At 41.5% G+C, this 16,708-nt stretch overlaps 1 protein-coding gene across 1 annotated transcript; it reads left to right on the forward strand.

Moving 5' to 3' along the window:
- Nucleotides 1-6,905: 6,905 nt before the first annotated feature.
- KGD4 (alpha-ketoglutarate dehydrogenase subunit 4) lies at nt 6,906-16,554 on the forward strand. Its single transcript, XM_081232711.1, has 4 exons — nt 6,906-7,020; nt 13,513-13,576; nt 15,008-15,195; nt 16,291-16,554. Exons 1-4 carry the CDS (start codon nt 6,979-6,981, stop codon nt 16,306-16,308), a joined length of 312 nt encoding a protein of 103 aa, XP_081088837.1. The 5' UTR covers nt 6,906-6,978; the 3' UTR covers nt 16,309-16,554.
- Nucleotides 16,555-16,708: the final 154 nt, after the last annotated feature.

Here is a 16,708-nt window from a genome sequence, read left to right on the forward strand (position 1 = left end):
TTATTAGTGAATCCCAACTCAAAGGGTTACCACCATCCTCAGAAAAACTTTCTGCATTTTCCTAAGATTTTATTGTCCTGTTGTGTGCTCCCTCTTAAAGCCCAGCTCTGAGGGAGAAATTGTATTAGTTAGCTTTCTTGGAAATCATGCTGAAAAACAACCTCAAATCTCAATGGCTTATAAGAAACATATTCTCTGTTGGATCCATGGTTTGGCTGATCATTCTAGGACCCAGGGTGACGGAGCAGCCACTATCTGAAACACATGCTCATGGCTTATGAGGCCAAGTCAAATTATACAAGCACATTTCTTTTCTACTTGGAAGAGGTATACATTATTTCCACCCAGGTTCCACTCAGGCTCAACATCACTGGGGCAAGAAAGTATACTCCCACAGCAGGGAAGTGCTGCGGAAACCAAATGGATATTTGCTGAAAAGAATATAGTCTACCACAGCCTGCTACCTTGGTCTTAAATACTAGCGTCCCTTTTGCATGTAAAAGATGCACCTCTCCCCAAAGAAGGTAAGCTAACAATGTCATCTAGTCATACCAGTTCAAAGAGTCTTCTCATTATTTCAGATGTAGCTCTTCCTGATCTGGAGACCTATGAACTGAAAAGACAAGCTATACTGCTTCACACAGCCAGCAAACAATAGTGGAGAAGGACTGTAGCAATTCTTAACTATCGCTTGGCAAGTGATAGAAGGTGCCCTTTCCTAGGGGACAGGGAACACCTTTGGATTTGGCTCTCTGGAAGCAGTTCTTTATCTGGTTCTTCATTCTGCCCTTTGGGAGGTTCTCCCTATCCATTACTAACTTTGGCCATATCTGAAGAGGGCATTAGAGATTATGCCCATCTGAACAGCTTGCTTAGTTGGGGACCCAAATATCTTTTTACATCTCAAACAGTCACAGTCTTTTAAATCCAGGCTAGTGGTGCTTTTGCTAATACATTTTTCTTAAAAATGGTGGTGGTGGTGATGGTTGTTTTGGTTGGTTGGTTCGTCATATCAAACTATGATTTACCAGCTGACTGGTTTTATAAATAAAGTTTTATTGGAACAAAGCCACACCCATAAGTTTACATATTATCTATGGCTGCTTTCCCTCTACAATAGCATACGCTGGTCCCCTGCTTATGATGGTTCAGCTTAGGATTTTTCAACTCTGTGATGGTGCAAAAGCTATATGCATTTAGTAGAGACCATACTTTGAATTTTGAACTTTGGTCTTTTCCTGGGCTAACAATACTCTCATGATGCTGGGCCGCAGCAGCGAGCCACATCTGTCAGCCACACAGTCATAGAGGCAAACAACCAATATACTTAGAACCATTCTGTTTTTCACTTTCAGTACAGTAGTCAATAAGTTACATGACACTTACAACACTATTATAAAATAGGCTGTGTTAGATGATTTTGCCCAACTGTAGGTTAATGTAAGTGTTCTGAGCACATTTAAGGTTAGGTGTATTGGGACTTCCCTGGCGGTCCGGTGGTTAAGGCTTCACCTTCCAATGCAGGGAGTGCTGGTTCAATCCCTGGTCAGGGAACTAAGATCCCACATGCCTCGCAGCCAAAAAGCCAAAACATAAAACAGAACCAATATTGTAACAAATTCAATAAAGACGTTAAAATAATACATTAAAAAAAAAAAAAGGGTTAGGGCTTCCCTGGTGGCGCAGTGGTTGAGAGTCTGCCTGCCGATGCAGGGGATGCAGATTCGTGCCCCGGTCCGGGAAGATCCCACATGCCGCGGGGCGGCTGGGCCCGTGAGCCATGGCTGCTGAGCCTGCGCATCCGGAGCCTGTGCTCCACAACGGGAGAGGCCACAACAGTGAGAGGCCCGCGTACCGCAAAAAAAAAAAAAAAAAAAAAAAAAAAAAAAAGGGTTAGGTGTATTAAATTCATTTTGACTTAGGATCTTTTCAACTTAAGATAGGTTTATTGGGACGTAACCCCATCATAAGGAAGATCTCTAGTTTAACTGAATTGAGTAGCTTCCACAGATTATATGCACCCCCCAACCTCTTCTTACAGTCATTGACTTGAAGGAACCAGTTGCCCTGTAAAGTTCTCTATTCTGATTAGTCTGATTGCTTCCTAGTAGTTTAGGTAGCTTGCTTCACCTGTTTATTCCTGTAAATCAGAAGTCATATCTAAGTGCTTTATTAAAGTAGTTTCAATTTTTTTTATCAAGAAAATTCATAAGTTGTTCTGGATACTTTGTATTGCATCACATCAGGAAGTTGTCATGCACAATGAGTTCTACCTAACAGATGTACAGCAAATGTCAGGAACAAGGTACATGGAACAAGAAAAGAGTCAAAGGCCAGATAAGATAGGGACGTTAAGAAGACACAATATAAGGAAGAATCAGATGGTGTGCTCCACAGGTCCATGAAAATAGTCAAATAATAGCATTCAGGATATAAACTGTTGACTGAAAGAAAAATGCACAATGTAAGAGCTGTGAGTTCAGTTTTATTCAGTGTCCTGCTGAGGACTAGGAGACAGCCTCTCAGATAGCTCTGAGGGACTGCTCCAAAGAGGTAGGGGGACAGGCCAATTATAGATGTGACTTTGGCTAATAAGTATGTGCAATCCAGTATACATCTCAGTAGAAGGTTACTGCTAGTCAAGAGGAACAAATACGCCAGTTAAGGATTTTAGTGCTTTTCTAAGTATGGGAGGATGTAAGAAACCAGAATCACAAAAAAAATTTCCTGAAATATATCTAACTAAGGGCCTGTTTTGCCTGTCCTCCTAAAGCACAGAGTACCTCTTCCTTTGTTCTGAATTTCTTTCAGGGTGTACTGTAGGTCAGCTATTGCAGTGGCTAATGACTTGATCCTTGTAGAACTGGAGGGTGGACAACATTCTTTGTTTCACAAGACGAAAATCACAGACTTGCATGGGATGAGTAATCAAATGATGTGATGACAGGAGGGTGATTGACACTGAGCAGCAGGAAGATAAGATAGGATTTGGTTTGCTGCCTCAGCTTCAGCTACTTTTATCATCTTCATCTTAGAAAGAACTAATCAAGAAGGGGCCTGGGAGAGAATTCTGTGGAGTATGAATGCCAACACTTAACAAATAAATCCACAAGTAGAGAAAAGTCAGAGCATTTTCCTGGCAGTCTTCCCAAACAAAATTCATACCAATATGACCGACCAGTAATTTGTATTGCATTTGACATTTTCTGAATTTATCATCAGGTATTCCCAGGAAACTTCTTGGTATTACAGGACTTGGAAAGTTTATCTTTTAATAAAATCTGTAGACATATATACACTAATAAGTATAAAATAGATAACTAATAAGAACCTGCTGTATAAAAAAATAAAATTCAAAAAAAAAAATCTCAGGCTTCCCTGGTGGCGCAGTGGTTAAGAATCCACCTGCGGGCTTCCCTGGTGGCGCAGTGGTTGAGAGTCCACCTGCCGATGCAGGGGACACGGGTTCGTGCCCCGGTCCGGGAAGATCCCACATGCCGCGGAGCGGCTGGGCCCGTGAGACATGGCCGCTGAGCCTGTGCGTCCGGAGCCTGTGCTCCGCAATGGGAGAGGCCACAGCAGTGAGAGGCCTGTGTACTGCAAAAAAAAAATAATAATATAATTTTTTTAAATCTCTAAATCATGGGAATTCTTTGCCCATTTTCTTCATCTCTTTCTTAAGTATAATCATAAAGGAAAATGACAAATATTTATTTTATTTAGAAAAGTAGCCAATAAATTTTCTCTTAAATGACCAGAATGAGAATCTAATATTGCAGATTTTCACATAGAAACTTGCTATTTCTCTGAATGTAAATGAAAAGTCTGTGTACTAGGAATCTAAGCTGCTGTTGCTTTTGAGCTTTTCCCCACCAGCTTTATTGAGGTCATTGACAAAATTGTAAAATATTTAAATTTTTCAATGTGTTGATTTGATATATGTATACATTGTGAAAGGATTCCCACAATCCAGTTAACACATCCATCACCTCACATATTTACCTTTTTTTCTTTTCTTTTTTTTGGTGAGAACATTTAAGTTCTACTCTCTTATTAAATTTCAATTGTGCAATACAATGTCATCAAGTATAGTCACCATTTTTGAACTTTAAAAACACATTAGTTTATCTGCTTTTGGCAATGGTGACTTTAAAAAAAAATTTGTTTTTAATACACTTTATTTTTTAAAGCAGTTTTAGGTTCACAGCAAAATGGTGCAGAAAATCCAGAGTTCCTGTATACCTACTTCCCGCACACAGGCACAACTTCACCCCACTGTCAACATCCCCCACTAGAGCGGTACATTTGTTACAACTGAACCCTAACATTAACATGTCATTGGGCTTCCCTGGTGGCGCAGTGGTTGAGAGTCCGCCTGCCGATGCAGGGGACGCAGGTTCGTGCCCCGGTCCGGGAAATCCCACATGCCGTGGAGCGGCTGGGCCCGTGAGCCATGGCCGCTGAGCCTGTGCGTCCGGAGCCTGTGCTCCACAACAGGAGAGGCCACAACAGTGAGGCCCGTGTAACACAAAAAAAAAAAAAAAAAAAAAAAAATGTCATTATCACACAAGGGTTGTATATTTTATGAGTTTTGACAAATGTATAATGACATGTACCCACCATTATAGTATCATACAGAATAGTTTCACTGCCCTAAAAATCCCTGGTGCTCTGCCTGTTTGTCCCTCCCTCTCCCCAACCCCTGGCAACCACTGATTTTTTTTTTTTTTTTTTTTTTGCGGTATGTGGGCCTCTCACTGTTGTGGCCTCTCCCATTGCGGAGCACAGGCTCCGGACGCGCAGGCTCAGCGGCCATGGCTCACGGGCCCAGCCGCTCCGCGGCATGTGGGATCTTCCCGGACCAGGGCACGAACCCGTGTCCCCCGCATCGGCAGGCGGACTCTCAACCACTGCGCCACCAGGGAAGCCCCAACCACTGATATTTTGAGTGTCTCCATAGTTTTGCTTTTTCCAGAGTGTCATATAGTTGGAGTCATTGAGTTACATGTAGTTTTTTCGAGTACCATCTTCTACTCCCACTGTCGATGAAAATTCAATTAACTATTCAGTTAATTGATATTCAGTTAACTATCAAGATGGGGGGGAAAGGAATTTTATTCAAACCAAACAGGATTATAATCCAGGTAGCAGATTCTCAGAAAGCTCTGAGAACTTTTCCACCTGTTAGAAGTCTAAGACACAGTCATACATTTTTGAGACAAAGGATTGTACATCAAAATGACAAACTGATATTTTCCATAAAGTTCACCAAGCATACATAAACCAGGTGAGCAGCAAGTCACCGTGACCCCCTACAGAGCTGAGAAAGAAGGCTATTGTCTTAAGAAGTTACATACACTGCTAACGTCAGAAGAAAGAAAAAAAAAAAAATCTTTGCAGTTGAGCAAGTGCTCCCATGTTTGATGAGCTCTGGTTAATGTGTAATGCAGATGCACATGCACATTAGGGAGGGAGGAGGCCCAAAGGGACACACAGAGAGAATTTTATGTTTAATTTTTCTTGTCCTGTCTTAAAATACAAGTTTCATTTCATCACCACCAACGATATACATTAGTGCCTCTTTCCCTACAGCCTCCCCAGATCATATTCTTCAAATTCTGTTTGTCGGCCAATTTGATGGGTTGAAAATAGCGTTTCAGTGTGGTTTAAATTTTTCTTAGAATAAGGGAGGTTGAATGTCTTTTAACGTTTTTAAGGGCAATTTGTGTTTCTTTTCTGTAATTTACCCGTTCGTGTGCTTTGCCCATTTAACCACTTTATCAATCTGATTTTTGAATATGTGCTGCTAAAACAATCTTTGAAAGCTTTAAAAAAAAAGATTCCTGGGGCTTCCCTGGTGGCGCAGTGGTTGAGAGTCCACCTGCCAATGCAGGGGACATGTGTTCGTGCCCCGGTCCGGGAAGGTCCAGGAAGATCCCACATGCCGCGGAGCGGCTAGGCCTGTGAGCCTAAGGACACTGAGCCTGCGCGTCCGGAGCCTGTGCTCCGCAGCAGGAGAGGCCACAACAGTGAGAGGCCCGTGTACGGCACAAAAAAAAAAAAAAAAAAAAGATTCCTGGTGTCCTCCACACACATACTGAATCAGAAGGGGCCATATTTAGGCTCAACAACCCTCCTAGATTTAGAAACCATTGACCTAGATCATCAAAACAAATCTGTCACTCTAAATATTTACAATAGTGTAAGGCTACATTACCTACAAAGTTAAATGCTGCAACATATTGTGTATTAATTTTTTAACATTGTAAACAGTAATATTTACCATAGAATTGAATATAACGTGGGGGAATGATATGGATGGCTCATGTTTCAAAAAGAAAAACTTGAACTTCTGAGTTTTCTCAAACTCGAAGTAGGCAGCAGTTTAATATCAGGACTAATGGTAGAGAAAGGAATCAAAATACCAAATCGAGAAATGTTAATAAGCAACGGGAATTAATACAATATTGTAAAACAACTACACTTCAATTTAAAAAAATAATAAGCAACGGAGTATGAGGTGGCCTTGTATAGACCCGGAACTGACCACTCTTTCTGAGCTTGCTTCTTACTCCTACACTTTAACAAGATTGTTTGTTTTAGGAAGCCACAAGAATTTATATTACTTATTTGGTTTCAGATTAAATTTTGGACTACACTGAAACTGGAAACTGCCTATCTGGAGAAGAAATGGTCCCAGATCACTCATAGGTAGGTGAACAAAATAAATACAATACCACAAACCTTCGTCTGCAAAACGAAGCAATGGGAAACACCTGGGTCAGTTCCCAAGCGGGAAGAGAGGAGGGGCGGTGTCAGGCACAAGTGGGTGGGGCTAGCTCCGCAGTGGAGGAGGGTCTCTCCCGAGCGCCCGCTCCTCCTCCGTGACGTCACAGATAGAGCCAGCCCCCAGCCGCCTAGGACTCCTGTTATAGCCGCTGCTCGCTACGGCCCCGGAAGCTGCCCCTCTCGGGGGTCATGATGGGCAGCAAGATGGTGTCTGCCAGCAGGGTCGTTCAGGTAAGGAGACTCGATTGCCTTTCCGCACCGTAGGCAGTAGGGATGGTGCTGACTGTAGCACCGACGCTGGGGAGGAAAGGCGGTGGTGGAGGCTGCGCGGTGACCACGGCCCTGCGTAGGGCCAGTAGCGGCTTCCCGGGGTGTATGTGAGAATTGGGCCTTGAGCTCGTTGGGTCGGGCAGTGAGCCGGGGACCGCAGCTGAGGGTTCGAGCCAGGCCGCGGGAGTGCATCTCAGCAGGTAGGCACATAGCTGTTCCGCAGTCCCTGGACTGCCCTCCACCGGGACCTCGTTAGCCTGTTAGGAGTTTGCAGGCTTGGCTGCCCTGGCAATATCCTGGCCAATCAGCGACCAGTATTGTCTGTGTTGTCGCGGGTCAGCCAATCGGAAGGAAGGCGGTAGCGGTGAGTGAAAGGAAGCGAACCCTGCGTCTGACCTGGTGTCCCTTCAAGGTCTTGGGAATGGCCAGAGAACTGGCCCCGCGGGCTACGTCCTCGCTGGAGGCGGGTTCTCCCCCACCAACCAGCGTCTGGTTACAGGCTGGATGGGGGAGAATGGAAAAATTAGATATTTAAGTTTATCTGTAATATGTATCTTAATGTTGGTTTCCTAAGCTTTTTTCCCCTGAATTTAGATTGGCGCGAGAGGAACTTTATTGTTAATCCACACATCAGTTACTAACTCCTGACAGCTTTTGTTTTTGCTTCTCCAGCTGTGATCTCTAGCTTAAATAGGAGAGGTAAAATTGGTATATAATGGGCCACAGTCTCCACTTTTGTGGTTGCTTTACACGAGTTTTTTCAACTCTTAAAGTGTATTATTGTACAATTAACTTTTAACTTTGACACGAGAAGTGCATTTCCCTTTGCACCTCTTTTTTTTTTTTGCACCTCTCTTAAAAGACCTTTTCTTAAAGTTATTTTGCTCTGAAAGAGAATCCTAGATCCCAGTGTTTGCTCCCATTGCAATGAAGGATCCTCACTTATTCATTCAACGTGTAGTTATTGAGCGTTAAAGATGCTGTGAGGACAGGAGAACATCCGACAAAGGACTGGTATCCATAATAGATAATTATATATATCCATAATATATAGCCCAGTTTTTAAAATGGGTAAGAAAAACTTGATATTGCACAAAGCAAGATATTCAGATGAGCACTAAGCCAGTGAAAAGATACTCAACATCATTACTTGCCAGGAAAATGCAAATTAAAACCAGGAAGTACTACCACACCCACCAAAATTATTAAAAAGACTGACAATACCAAGTAGTGATGAGAACATGAAGCACCTGAAACTCTCATACAATGCTGATGGGAATACAAAATGGTACAGTCACTTTGGAAAACTTTTGTGGGCCTCTAATACTAGTTAAACATACCTACCCCATGTCCAAGCAGTTTTTCTCATAGGTTTATATCCCAGAGAAATGAGTGCATATACCTATTTAAAAAACTATATAAAAATGTTCATAGTTGCTTTATTAATAATAACCCCTAAACCAGAAATTATCCAAATGTCCCTTAGCAAGATAAGGTGTGGTAGATTTGTTAAAATGGAACAGTACACAGCAATAATAAAGAACTTACTATTGATGTATGCAACAACAACAAAAAAGGTGCTGTGAGATATACAGTAAGAAATGGTCTGTCTCCTTTTAACAAAGCTGCAAAGACTTGTATTCAGGTTCATAATACAAAGCAGTATGTGCTGAGATTATGTAATAATTACACGTTAACATTAGCAAAATGTATTGAGTACTTCTGTGCCAGGCCTATACTCAGTGCTGAGACTGCAGTGCCAACAAGACAATACATGGTGCCTCCACAGAGCTCAGAACTTGGCTGTTGATTGGTGTCTTGAAGAGAGAGTAGTATTTCAACAGGCTGGCACAAACTGATAGGAATTCACAAAGCATAGTGTCACCATTAAGTAGAGGGATTTGGCTGGACCACAGGGTATTCAAAAGTAATTTTAGAAGAGTAATTTATAAGTGTTCATTAAATGCCTGCTAAATGCCAAGCAGGGGCTTCCCTGGTGGTGCAGTGGCTAAGAATCTGCCTGCCAGTGCAGGGGACACAGGTTCAAGCCCTGGTCCAGGGAGATCCCACATGCTGCGGAGCAACTAAGCCCATGCACCACAACTACTGAGCCTACTGTCTACAGTCCGTGAGCCACAACTACTGAGCCCGCGTGCCACAACTACTGAAGCCTGTGTGCCTAGAGCCCGTGCTCCGCAACAAGAGAAGCCACTGTAATGAGGAGCCTGCGCACCACAACGAAGAGTAGCCCCCACTCAACAACTAGAGAAAGCCCGCTGGGCTTCCCTGGTGGCGCAGTGGTTGAGAGTCCGCCTGCCGATGCGGGGGACACGGGTTCGTGCCCCAGTCCGGGAGGATCCCACATGCCATGGAGCAGCTGGGCCCATGAGCCATGGCCGCTGAGCCTGCGCGTCCGGAGCCTGTGCTCCGCAACGGGAGAGGCCACAACAGTGAGAGGCCCACGTACCACAAAAAAATAAATAAATAAAAATAAGTAAATTTATATTAAAAAAAAGAAAGTCAACAATGAAAACAGCCTGACTAAAAAATGGGCAAAAGAGCTGAACAAACTCCTCATCAAAGAAGATATACATATGACAATCATATGAAAAGATGTTCAACATCATAGTCATTAGGGAATTAATTGCAAATTAAAACAACAGTAAGACACCTCTATATACCTATTAGAATGGCTGAAACCCAGAATACTGACACCACCAAATGCTGACAAGGAAGTGGAGCAATGGGAACTCTCATTCACTGCTATTGAGAATGCAAAGTGCTACAGCCACTTCGTAAGGCAGTTTGTCAGTTTCTTACACAACTAAACATACTTTTACCATATGGTTGAACAATCTCACTTTTACCCAAATGAATTGAAAACTTATGTCCAAACAAAAACCTGCACATGGATGTTTATAGTAGCTTCATTTATAATTGCCAAAACTTGGAAACAACCAAGATGTCTTGTAGGTGAATGGATAAATAAACTGTGGTACATCCAGACAATGTAATATTATTCAACACAATATTATATGATTGTAATATTATATTATTATATAATTATATATTTGTATATTATACAAATATAATTTATAATGTTATTTCAAAAAGAAATAAGCTACCAAGCCAGGAAAAAACATGGAAGAAACATACATGCATATTACTAAATGAAAGAAGCCAGTCTGAAAAGGCTACATGCTGTATGATTCCATCTGCATGACATTCTGGAAAAGGCAAAACTATGGAGACAGTAAACAGATCAGTGGTTGCCAGAGACTAGGGAATGAAGGGATGAGTAGGCAGAACACAGAAGATGCTATAATAGTGAATATGTCATTGTACATTTGACAAAACCCATAGAATGTACAGCACCAAGAATGAACTCTAATGTAAAACTTTGGGTGATAATGACGTGTTAATATAGTTTCATCATTTGTAACAAATAGAATACTCTGGTGGGAGATGTCCATAGTGAGGAAGGCTGGGGGGTGGGGTGAGTGGGGGTGTTCCTAGTGGTATATGAGAACTGGAAGAAGATTGGAAATGACTCAAATTAACAACCCAAATTAACAGGGGGCTGTTTGAATAAACTTATGGCATTTATCATGACTTCCTACTGATTCCCTCAGATTCCAGTCTTAACACTACAGTATTCTTCCTTGCCTTCCCTCATCCCATATTTGTATGTTCTTTCTCTCACAGGGAAATCCCTGCCTTCCCCAAACATCAATATATGTATATACTCATTTGCTTAGTCCTACAATATATACCAAATGTATAGCTATATCTATACAACCAACCTACTAAGTAAAAAATTCAAGATTTCTTTGTATTTCTTTTTGTCTTTAGACTGAAGGTATATAGTCCAAGCACTATGAAAGTTATTTGGATTAGCTCCTTTTTTTCCCTTAGTTATAAGCTGCTCAACTAATTGACAGACTTGTTTCTCTGTGTATTCACATTTAGAGTTTAAAAAAGACAATTTTGAGACATGAAAATTTGAGCATAGCTAAATAATAGATAATATTAAAGAATTATTTTTGTTAAGTGTGGGAAAAGTATTGGGATTATGGTTTAACCAAATCCTTTTCTGTTAGTGATACATGTAGATGGTATTAACAGATGAGATGAGATGACTGGGATTTGTTTAATGGGGGAAGGGTTGATGAAATAAGATTGATTACTGTTGAAATTGTGTGATGTGTTTATCAGGGTTTATTTTACTACTCTGTCTGCTTTTATGTATTTTTAAAATTTTCTCTTAAAAAGGGGGGATACCAAGCTGTGGGAATTTAATCTATATGGGTGTATTACCATATTTTTAAGTGTACAAAAGCAATGTTGAAATGGATTCTTTCTCTCTGGTGTATGTACATTTGTTTAAGTGTGTGTATACATACTTACATACCTATACAGTTAGCCCTTACTTACAAATGGTCTATTCACTCATTTGTCACATGTTTGCTGAGCATTTACTACGTACTGGCTACTGCTGCAGAAGTACTTAATTTTCCATCTCTGCCTTTCCAGGAGCTTTGCTCTCCTGTAATCATTGGCTCATTTACTGTCCTCTACACAATATTCTTAAGATGTTCAGGTTGCTGTGGAAACACAGGAGGAGTTTTAAAATCAGATTTAGGAATCGGGAATCTTCTTAGAGAGGAGTGACAGTTGAGCTGTTTTCAAAGATAAGCAGTCAGATGAAAGTGGAGGCATGGAAGCGGGGTGGGACCTGGGAGAGATTCGTGGCAGAGCACACAAGCTGTAGATTGAATGGGGATGGAAAGGGTACGAGGAGTTAGGGAAATGAAAAGTACTTCAGAATACCTGGAGTGCAAGGTACAGTGGTGGGGAATGAGGCTAGAGAGGTAGGGAGAGGCCTGATCATGATGGGCCTGTGTATGCCAAAAGCGAGTCTGAAGTTTATCCTGAAAAGCTTAGGACTATAGGAAGGAAAGAACACCCTTTCAAGAAGCCTGGCTGTGAAAAGAAACAGGTACTAGATGGAGTGAGAAGGTTTGTTTTTTAACACGAAAGATGTGAACATGCTTTTATGCTTAGGGAGACAACTGTCTTCCAGCATTTTCTCACAGCAGCAGAATTATGGTGGTTAGTTTTCAGACCCATCCCTACAAGCCTATTTGCTTCTGTACTCATATAAAATGTGTAATGTGTAGTACATATATACAAATATATTGCAGATAAACACACACCTGTCTCACTAGTTACACAGCAACTTATAGATTACATTAGTAAAAAACAGTGCTCTGTTTATTAGAGTCTCAGCATTTTATATATATTCAGAAGATTTCATACTGAAAGTTCTGCTTAAGCTCCTCTGTAGCATTAACTGGAATTTTAGGGATAAAACATTAATACTCTTCAAATATCTTATTAAAAACAGTGTTCTAAATACATGTATTTCTGTGGGTATAGGAAAAAGGCTGAAGTCAAGGGCTATCAAATGCTTAAATCTATTTTATGTGGGTTTTGTCTTATAGATGGTGCTTTCTTCTTTGTGCTTTTCTGTGTTTTTTCCAATTTTTTACACAGAACGTGTGTTACTTTTGTAGTCAGAAAAAGTATTTTTTTTTTTTTGCGGTACGCGGGCCTCCCACTGTTGTGGCCTCTCCCGTTGCGGAGCACAGGCTCCGGACGCGCAGGCCCAGCGGCCATGGCTCACGGGCCCAGCCGCTCCACGGCACGTGGGATCCCCCCAGACCGGGGCACGAACCCGCGTCCCCTGCATCGGCAGGCGGACTCTCAACCACTGCGCCACCAGGGAAGCCCAGAAAAAGTATTTTTTTGATTACCTAATTTTCAATATGCTTTTTATCCTATTCTAAACCACTAGGTATTAACATAGTAGAGAAACAACACTCAGTACGAGTCAGGAAACTTCCAATTCTTACCAATCAGCAGGGTGATTTAGAAGTCATGCAACATAAAATCCTTGTCACCGGGCTTCCCTGGTGGCGCAGTGGTTGGGAGTCTGCCTGCTGATGCAGGGGACGTGGGTTCGTGCCCCGGTCCGGGAGGATCCCACATGCCGCGGAGTGGCTGGGCCCGTGAGCCATGGCCGCTGGGCCTGCGCTTCCGGAGCCTGTGCTCCGCGGCGGGAGGGGCCACAACAGTGAGAGGCCCGTGTATCGCAAACAAAAACAAAATCCTTGTCACCTTATAGGGTTGTTTTGAGGTCAGTAGGCAGTACAGTAAAACATCTTGTTATGTATAAAGTACAAAGTTCTTATGAATATCAGATAAGATCATAGTTCATAGACTAGCTATCCTTGTTGGGAAAGAGTAAAATTTAAAGTTGCTGTCAGGTACTAAGTTATTTTATTTTAACAAAGGCATCTGCTTGTGAGGTTCATTAGATTATTTCTTATGTAGTAAATGAGGTTATTTTAGTGCTTCATTTCTTTTTCATGCACTTTATTTTTCCTTTAGGTAGTCAAGCCACATACTCCATTAATAAGGTTCCCTGACAGAAGAGACAATCCTAAACCCAATGGTAAGCTGTAGTTTATTTATACTAAAAAGATATGTACATGCAGATTTATACATGAATATTCTATTATACACAATATTTCTCATTTTAGAATCAGGTAGACAATGGTAGCTTAGATCACAATGGAATGTTAGGTTGCATTAACTTTCTATTACCTCCTTGTAAAAAAAGTAGTAACTTGACAGTAGATATTTCTGAATTTTTAATGATACTGTGTTTATATATGGGAATTTTTGTTCCACCTTCTGTCCTTCAGAACAATCTCCCATGCTTATATTTGCAGAGATTATGATGAATAACCACCATTCCTATACTTCTCTCCCAGCTAATCTTCTTTTCTTTCATTCACCGATTTATCTGTTCATTGAGGCAGTAAATATTTCTTGGATTGCCTTAGAACCTAACAATCATTGCCTGTTAAAGTAACTGAAGATTCTGAACAAGTTCTGTTTATCTCTTACTGCTCTGTCACTGTCTTTAATTATAAGATACTTGACCTTTAATTCAGGGAGAATTTTAACAAATTCTGTATGGATATTTTTTTTTTTTTTTTTTTTTTTTTTTTTTTTTTTGCGGTACGCGGGCCTCTCACTGTTGTGGCCTCTCCCGTTGCGGGGCACAGGCTCCGGATGCGCAGGCTCAGCGGCCATGGCTCACGGGCCCAGCCGCTCCACGGCATATGGGATCCTCCCAGACCGGGGCACGAACCCGTATCCCCTGCATCGGCAGGCGGACTCTCAACCACTGCGCCACCAGGGAGGCCCTGTATGGATATTTTTAACTTATTGTAACTCTTGAAAAATTAAGATATAGGTGACAAACAAGTATGGAGAAAACAAATCTCATCTGCATTACCAACTTTCTTATTCTCCATTGTATGGTACTACCTGTAATCTCTACCATATGACAAAATTTAAGTAATGTAAGTTATCCATACAGGTTGAACTCCACTACCTAGAAATTTCATTATTTTATGAACTTTTCAATTTTGTAATTCATTCACTTAAAACTACCTCATTTGCTTTAAAAAGAACTTTATGAAACTATATATAGCTACCCAACTAAGTTACTCTATAATACTTATCTGAATTGTAATACTTATCATTTTAAGAATAACTTGAGGGCTGGGCTTCCCTGGTGGCACAGTGGTTGAGAGTCCGCCTGCCGATGCAGGGGACATGGGTTCGTGCCCCGGTCCGGGAAGGTCCAGGAAGATCCCACATGCCGCGGAGGGGCTGGGCCCGCGAGCCATGGCCGCTGAGCCTGCGCGTCCGGAGCCTGTGCTCCGCAACAGGAGAGGCCACAACAGTGAGAGGCCCGCGTACCGCAAAAAAAAAAAAAAAAAAGAATAACTTGATTATTTAATGATAGATAATTCAAAATAGTATTTTAAGACACTGAACAATTCCTCTTTTTTTTTTTTTTTAATTTCAGTGTCAGAAGTTCTGAGATCATCAGGACTACCATCTCACTCTTCTTCAATTTCACAGCATTCTAAGGGAAGTAAATCGCCAGACTGGCTGATGCATCCAGGTCCACCAGACACTGCAGAGATAATAAAAACTTTACCTCAGAAGTACAGAAGGAAACTTGTATCTCAAGAAGAAATTGAATTTATCCAAGTACGTTGTTGCTCTTTATCCCAATACTGTGGAAAGCACCTCAACGTTATTGGCTTTGGAGTTTCATATTGCTGATTTCCATGTTCTTCCCATTGTCTTGTCAAGGTGTGTCCATAGCTAAGACAGGGATGGTCATGTAGGCCTGGACTAAGAAATAAACAACGTTCGAGCCCTCAGTAAATGTGCATGAAGGAATATATGTGTAGAAGTATAGTATGGTAAATAGCAAAATATATATACCCCATGGAAAAAAGCTCTTTAGGGTCCTCATTAATTTTTTTTAATTAATTTACTTTTGGCTGCGTTGAGTCTTCATTGCTGTGCATGGGCTTTCTCTAGTTGCAGCAAGCGGGGGCTACTCTTTGTTGCGGTGTGTGGGCTTCTCATTGCGGTGGCTTCTCTTGTTGCGGAGCACAGGCTCTAGGCGCGCAGGCTCCAGTAGTTGTGGCGCATGGACTCCATAGTTGTGGCTTGCGGGCTCTAGAGCACAGGATGGGCAATCGTGGCCCATGGGCTTAGTTGCTTTGTGGCATGTGTGATCTTCCTGGACCAGGGCTCGAACCTGTGTCCCCTGCATCGGCAGGCAGATTCTTAACCACTGCGCCTCCAGGGAAGCCCCCTCATTGATTTTTTAGAGTGTAAAGGACCAAGAAATTTGAGGACCATTGATCTACGTCAACCTTGAGTCCTCTTCAGATCTGAAATTATAACATTGATAGGAGTGCCCAAAAGCCATGAAAAATGTGAAATTGGGGCTTCCCTGGTGGCACAGTGGTTGAGAGTCCGCCTGCTGATGCAGAGGACACGGATTCGTGCCCCGTCTGGGAAGATCCCACGTGCTGTGGAGTGGCTGGGCCTATGAGCCATGGCCGCTGAGCCTGCGCGTCCGGAGCCTGTGCGCCGCAACGGGAGAGGCCACAACAGTGAGAGGCCTGCGTACTGCAAAAAAAAAAAAAAAAAAAAAAAAAAAAAAAGTGAAATTGTTTTTAAAACCTAAAGATCATTTGATTAAAATGTTTCAAATTTGTATAGTGGCTATGATAACATTTTGTAAATGAAACACCTAATCTTATTGCTTTATTTCTTCCTTTTCAGCGTGGAGGTCCAGAATAATCACTGACAATGTGGCTTCTGTTTGTTTAATCAGACAAAGAAGAGTCTTTACAATGAAGGACTTCCAGAATGACAAATAAGAAATTGTACATTAAACAACTTCAATAAAATTTCTGTAAAAAAAAAAAAGAAGTATAGAAAATTTAGGACACTTGTATCTCCTAATTTATGTATCTTGGTCAGCTTCTCCACAAGCTTACCTGATTGTTTATATACTTTATACTTATTAAAGTATACATTTTTAAATGTTAGCCTATTAATTTACTCAGATAATCAAATTATCAAGCATTACAGTGTTGAACTATTAAAAGTACACAATGTCTAGTGAACAATCATAGGTTTACCATAATTTCACTTCTCTTTCAGTTTCTGTTTAAACATGGAAAGAATATATCTGGCA

Source organism: Mesoplodon bidens (genome assembly GCF_964165515.1).
Source record: "Mesoplodon bidens genome assembly, chromosome: 4".
Classification (NCBI taxonomy): domain Eukaryota; kingdom Metazoa; phylum Chordata; class Mammalia; order Artiodactyla; family Ziphiidae; genus Mesoplodon; species Mesoplodon bidens.

Bases quoted from the DNA above. Each gene is read 5' to 3' on its own strand.
- KGD4 (XM_081232711.1), top strand. From the start codon at position 6,979: ATGATGGGCAGCAAGATGGTGTCTGCCAGCAGGGTCGTTCAG. The intron at 7,021-13,512 runs GTAAGGAGACTC...TTTTTCCTTTAG, and splicing joins CTGCCAGCAGGGTCGTTCAG to GTAGTCAAGCCACATACTCC. The intron at 13,577-15,007 runs GTAAGCTGTAGT...TTTTAATTTCAG, and splicing joins AGACAATCCTAAACCCAATG to TGTCAGAAGTTCTGAGATCA.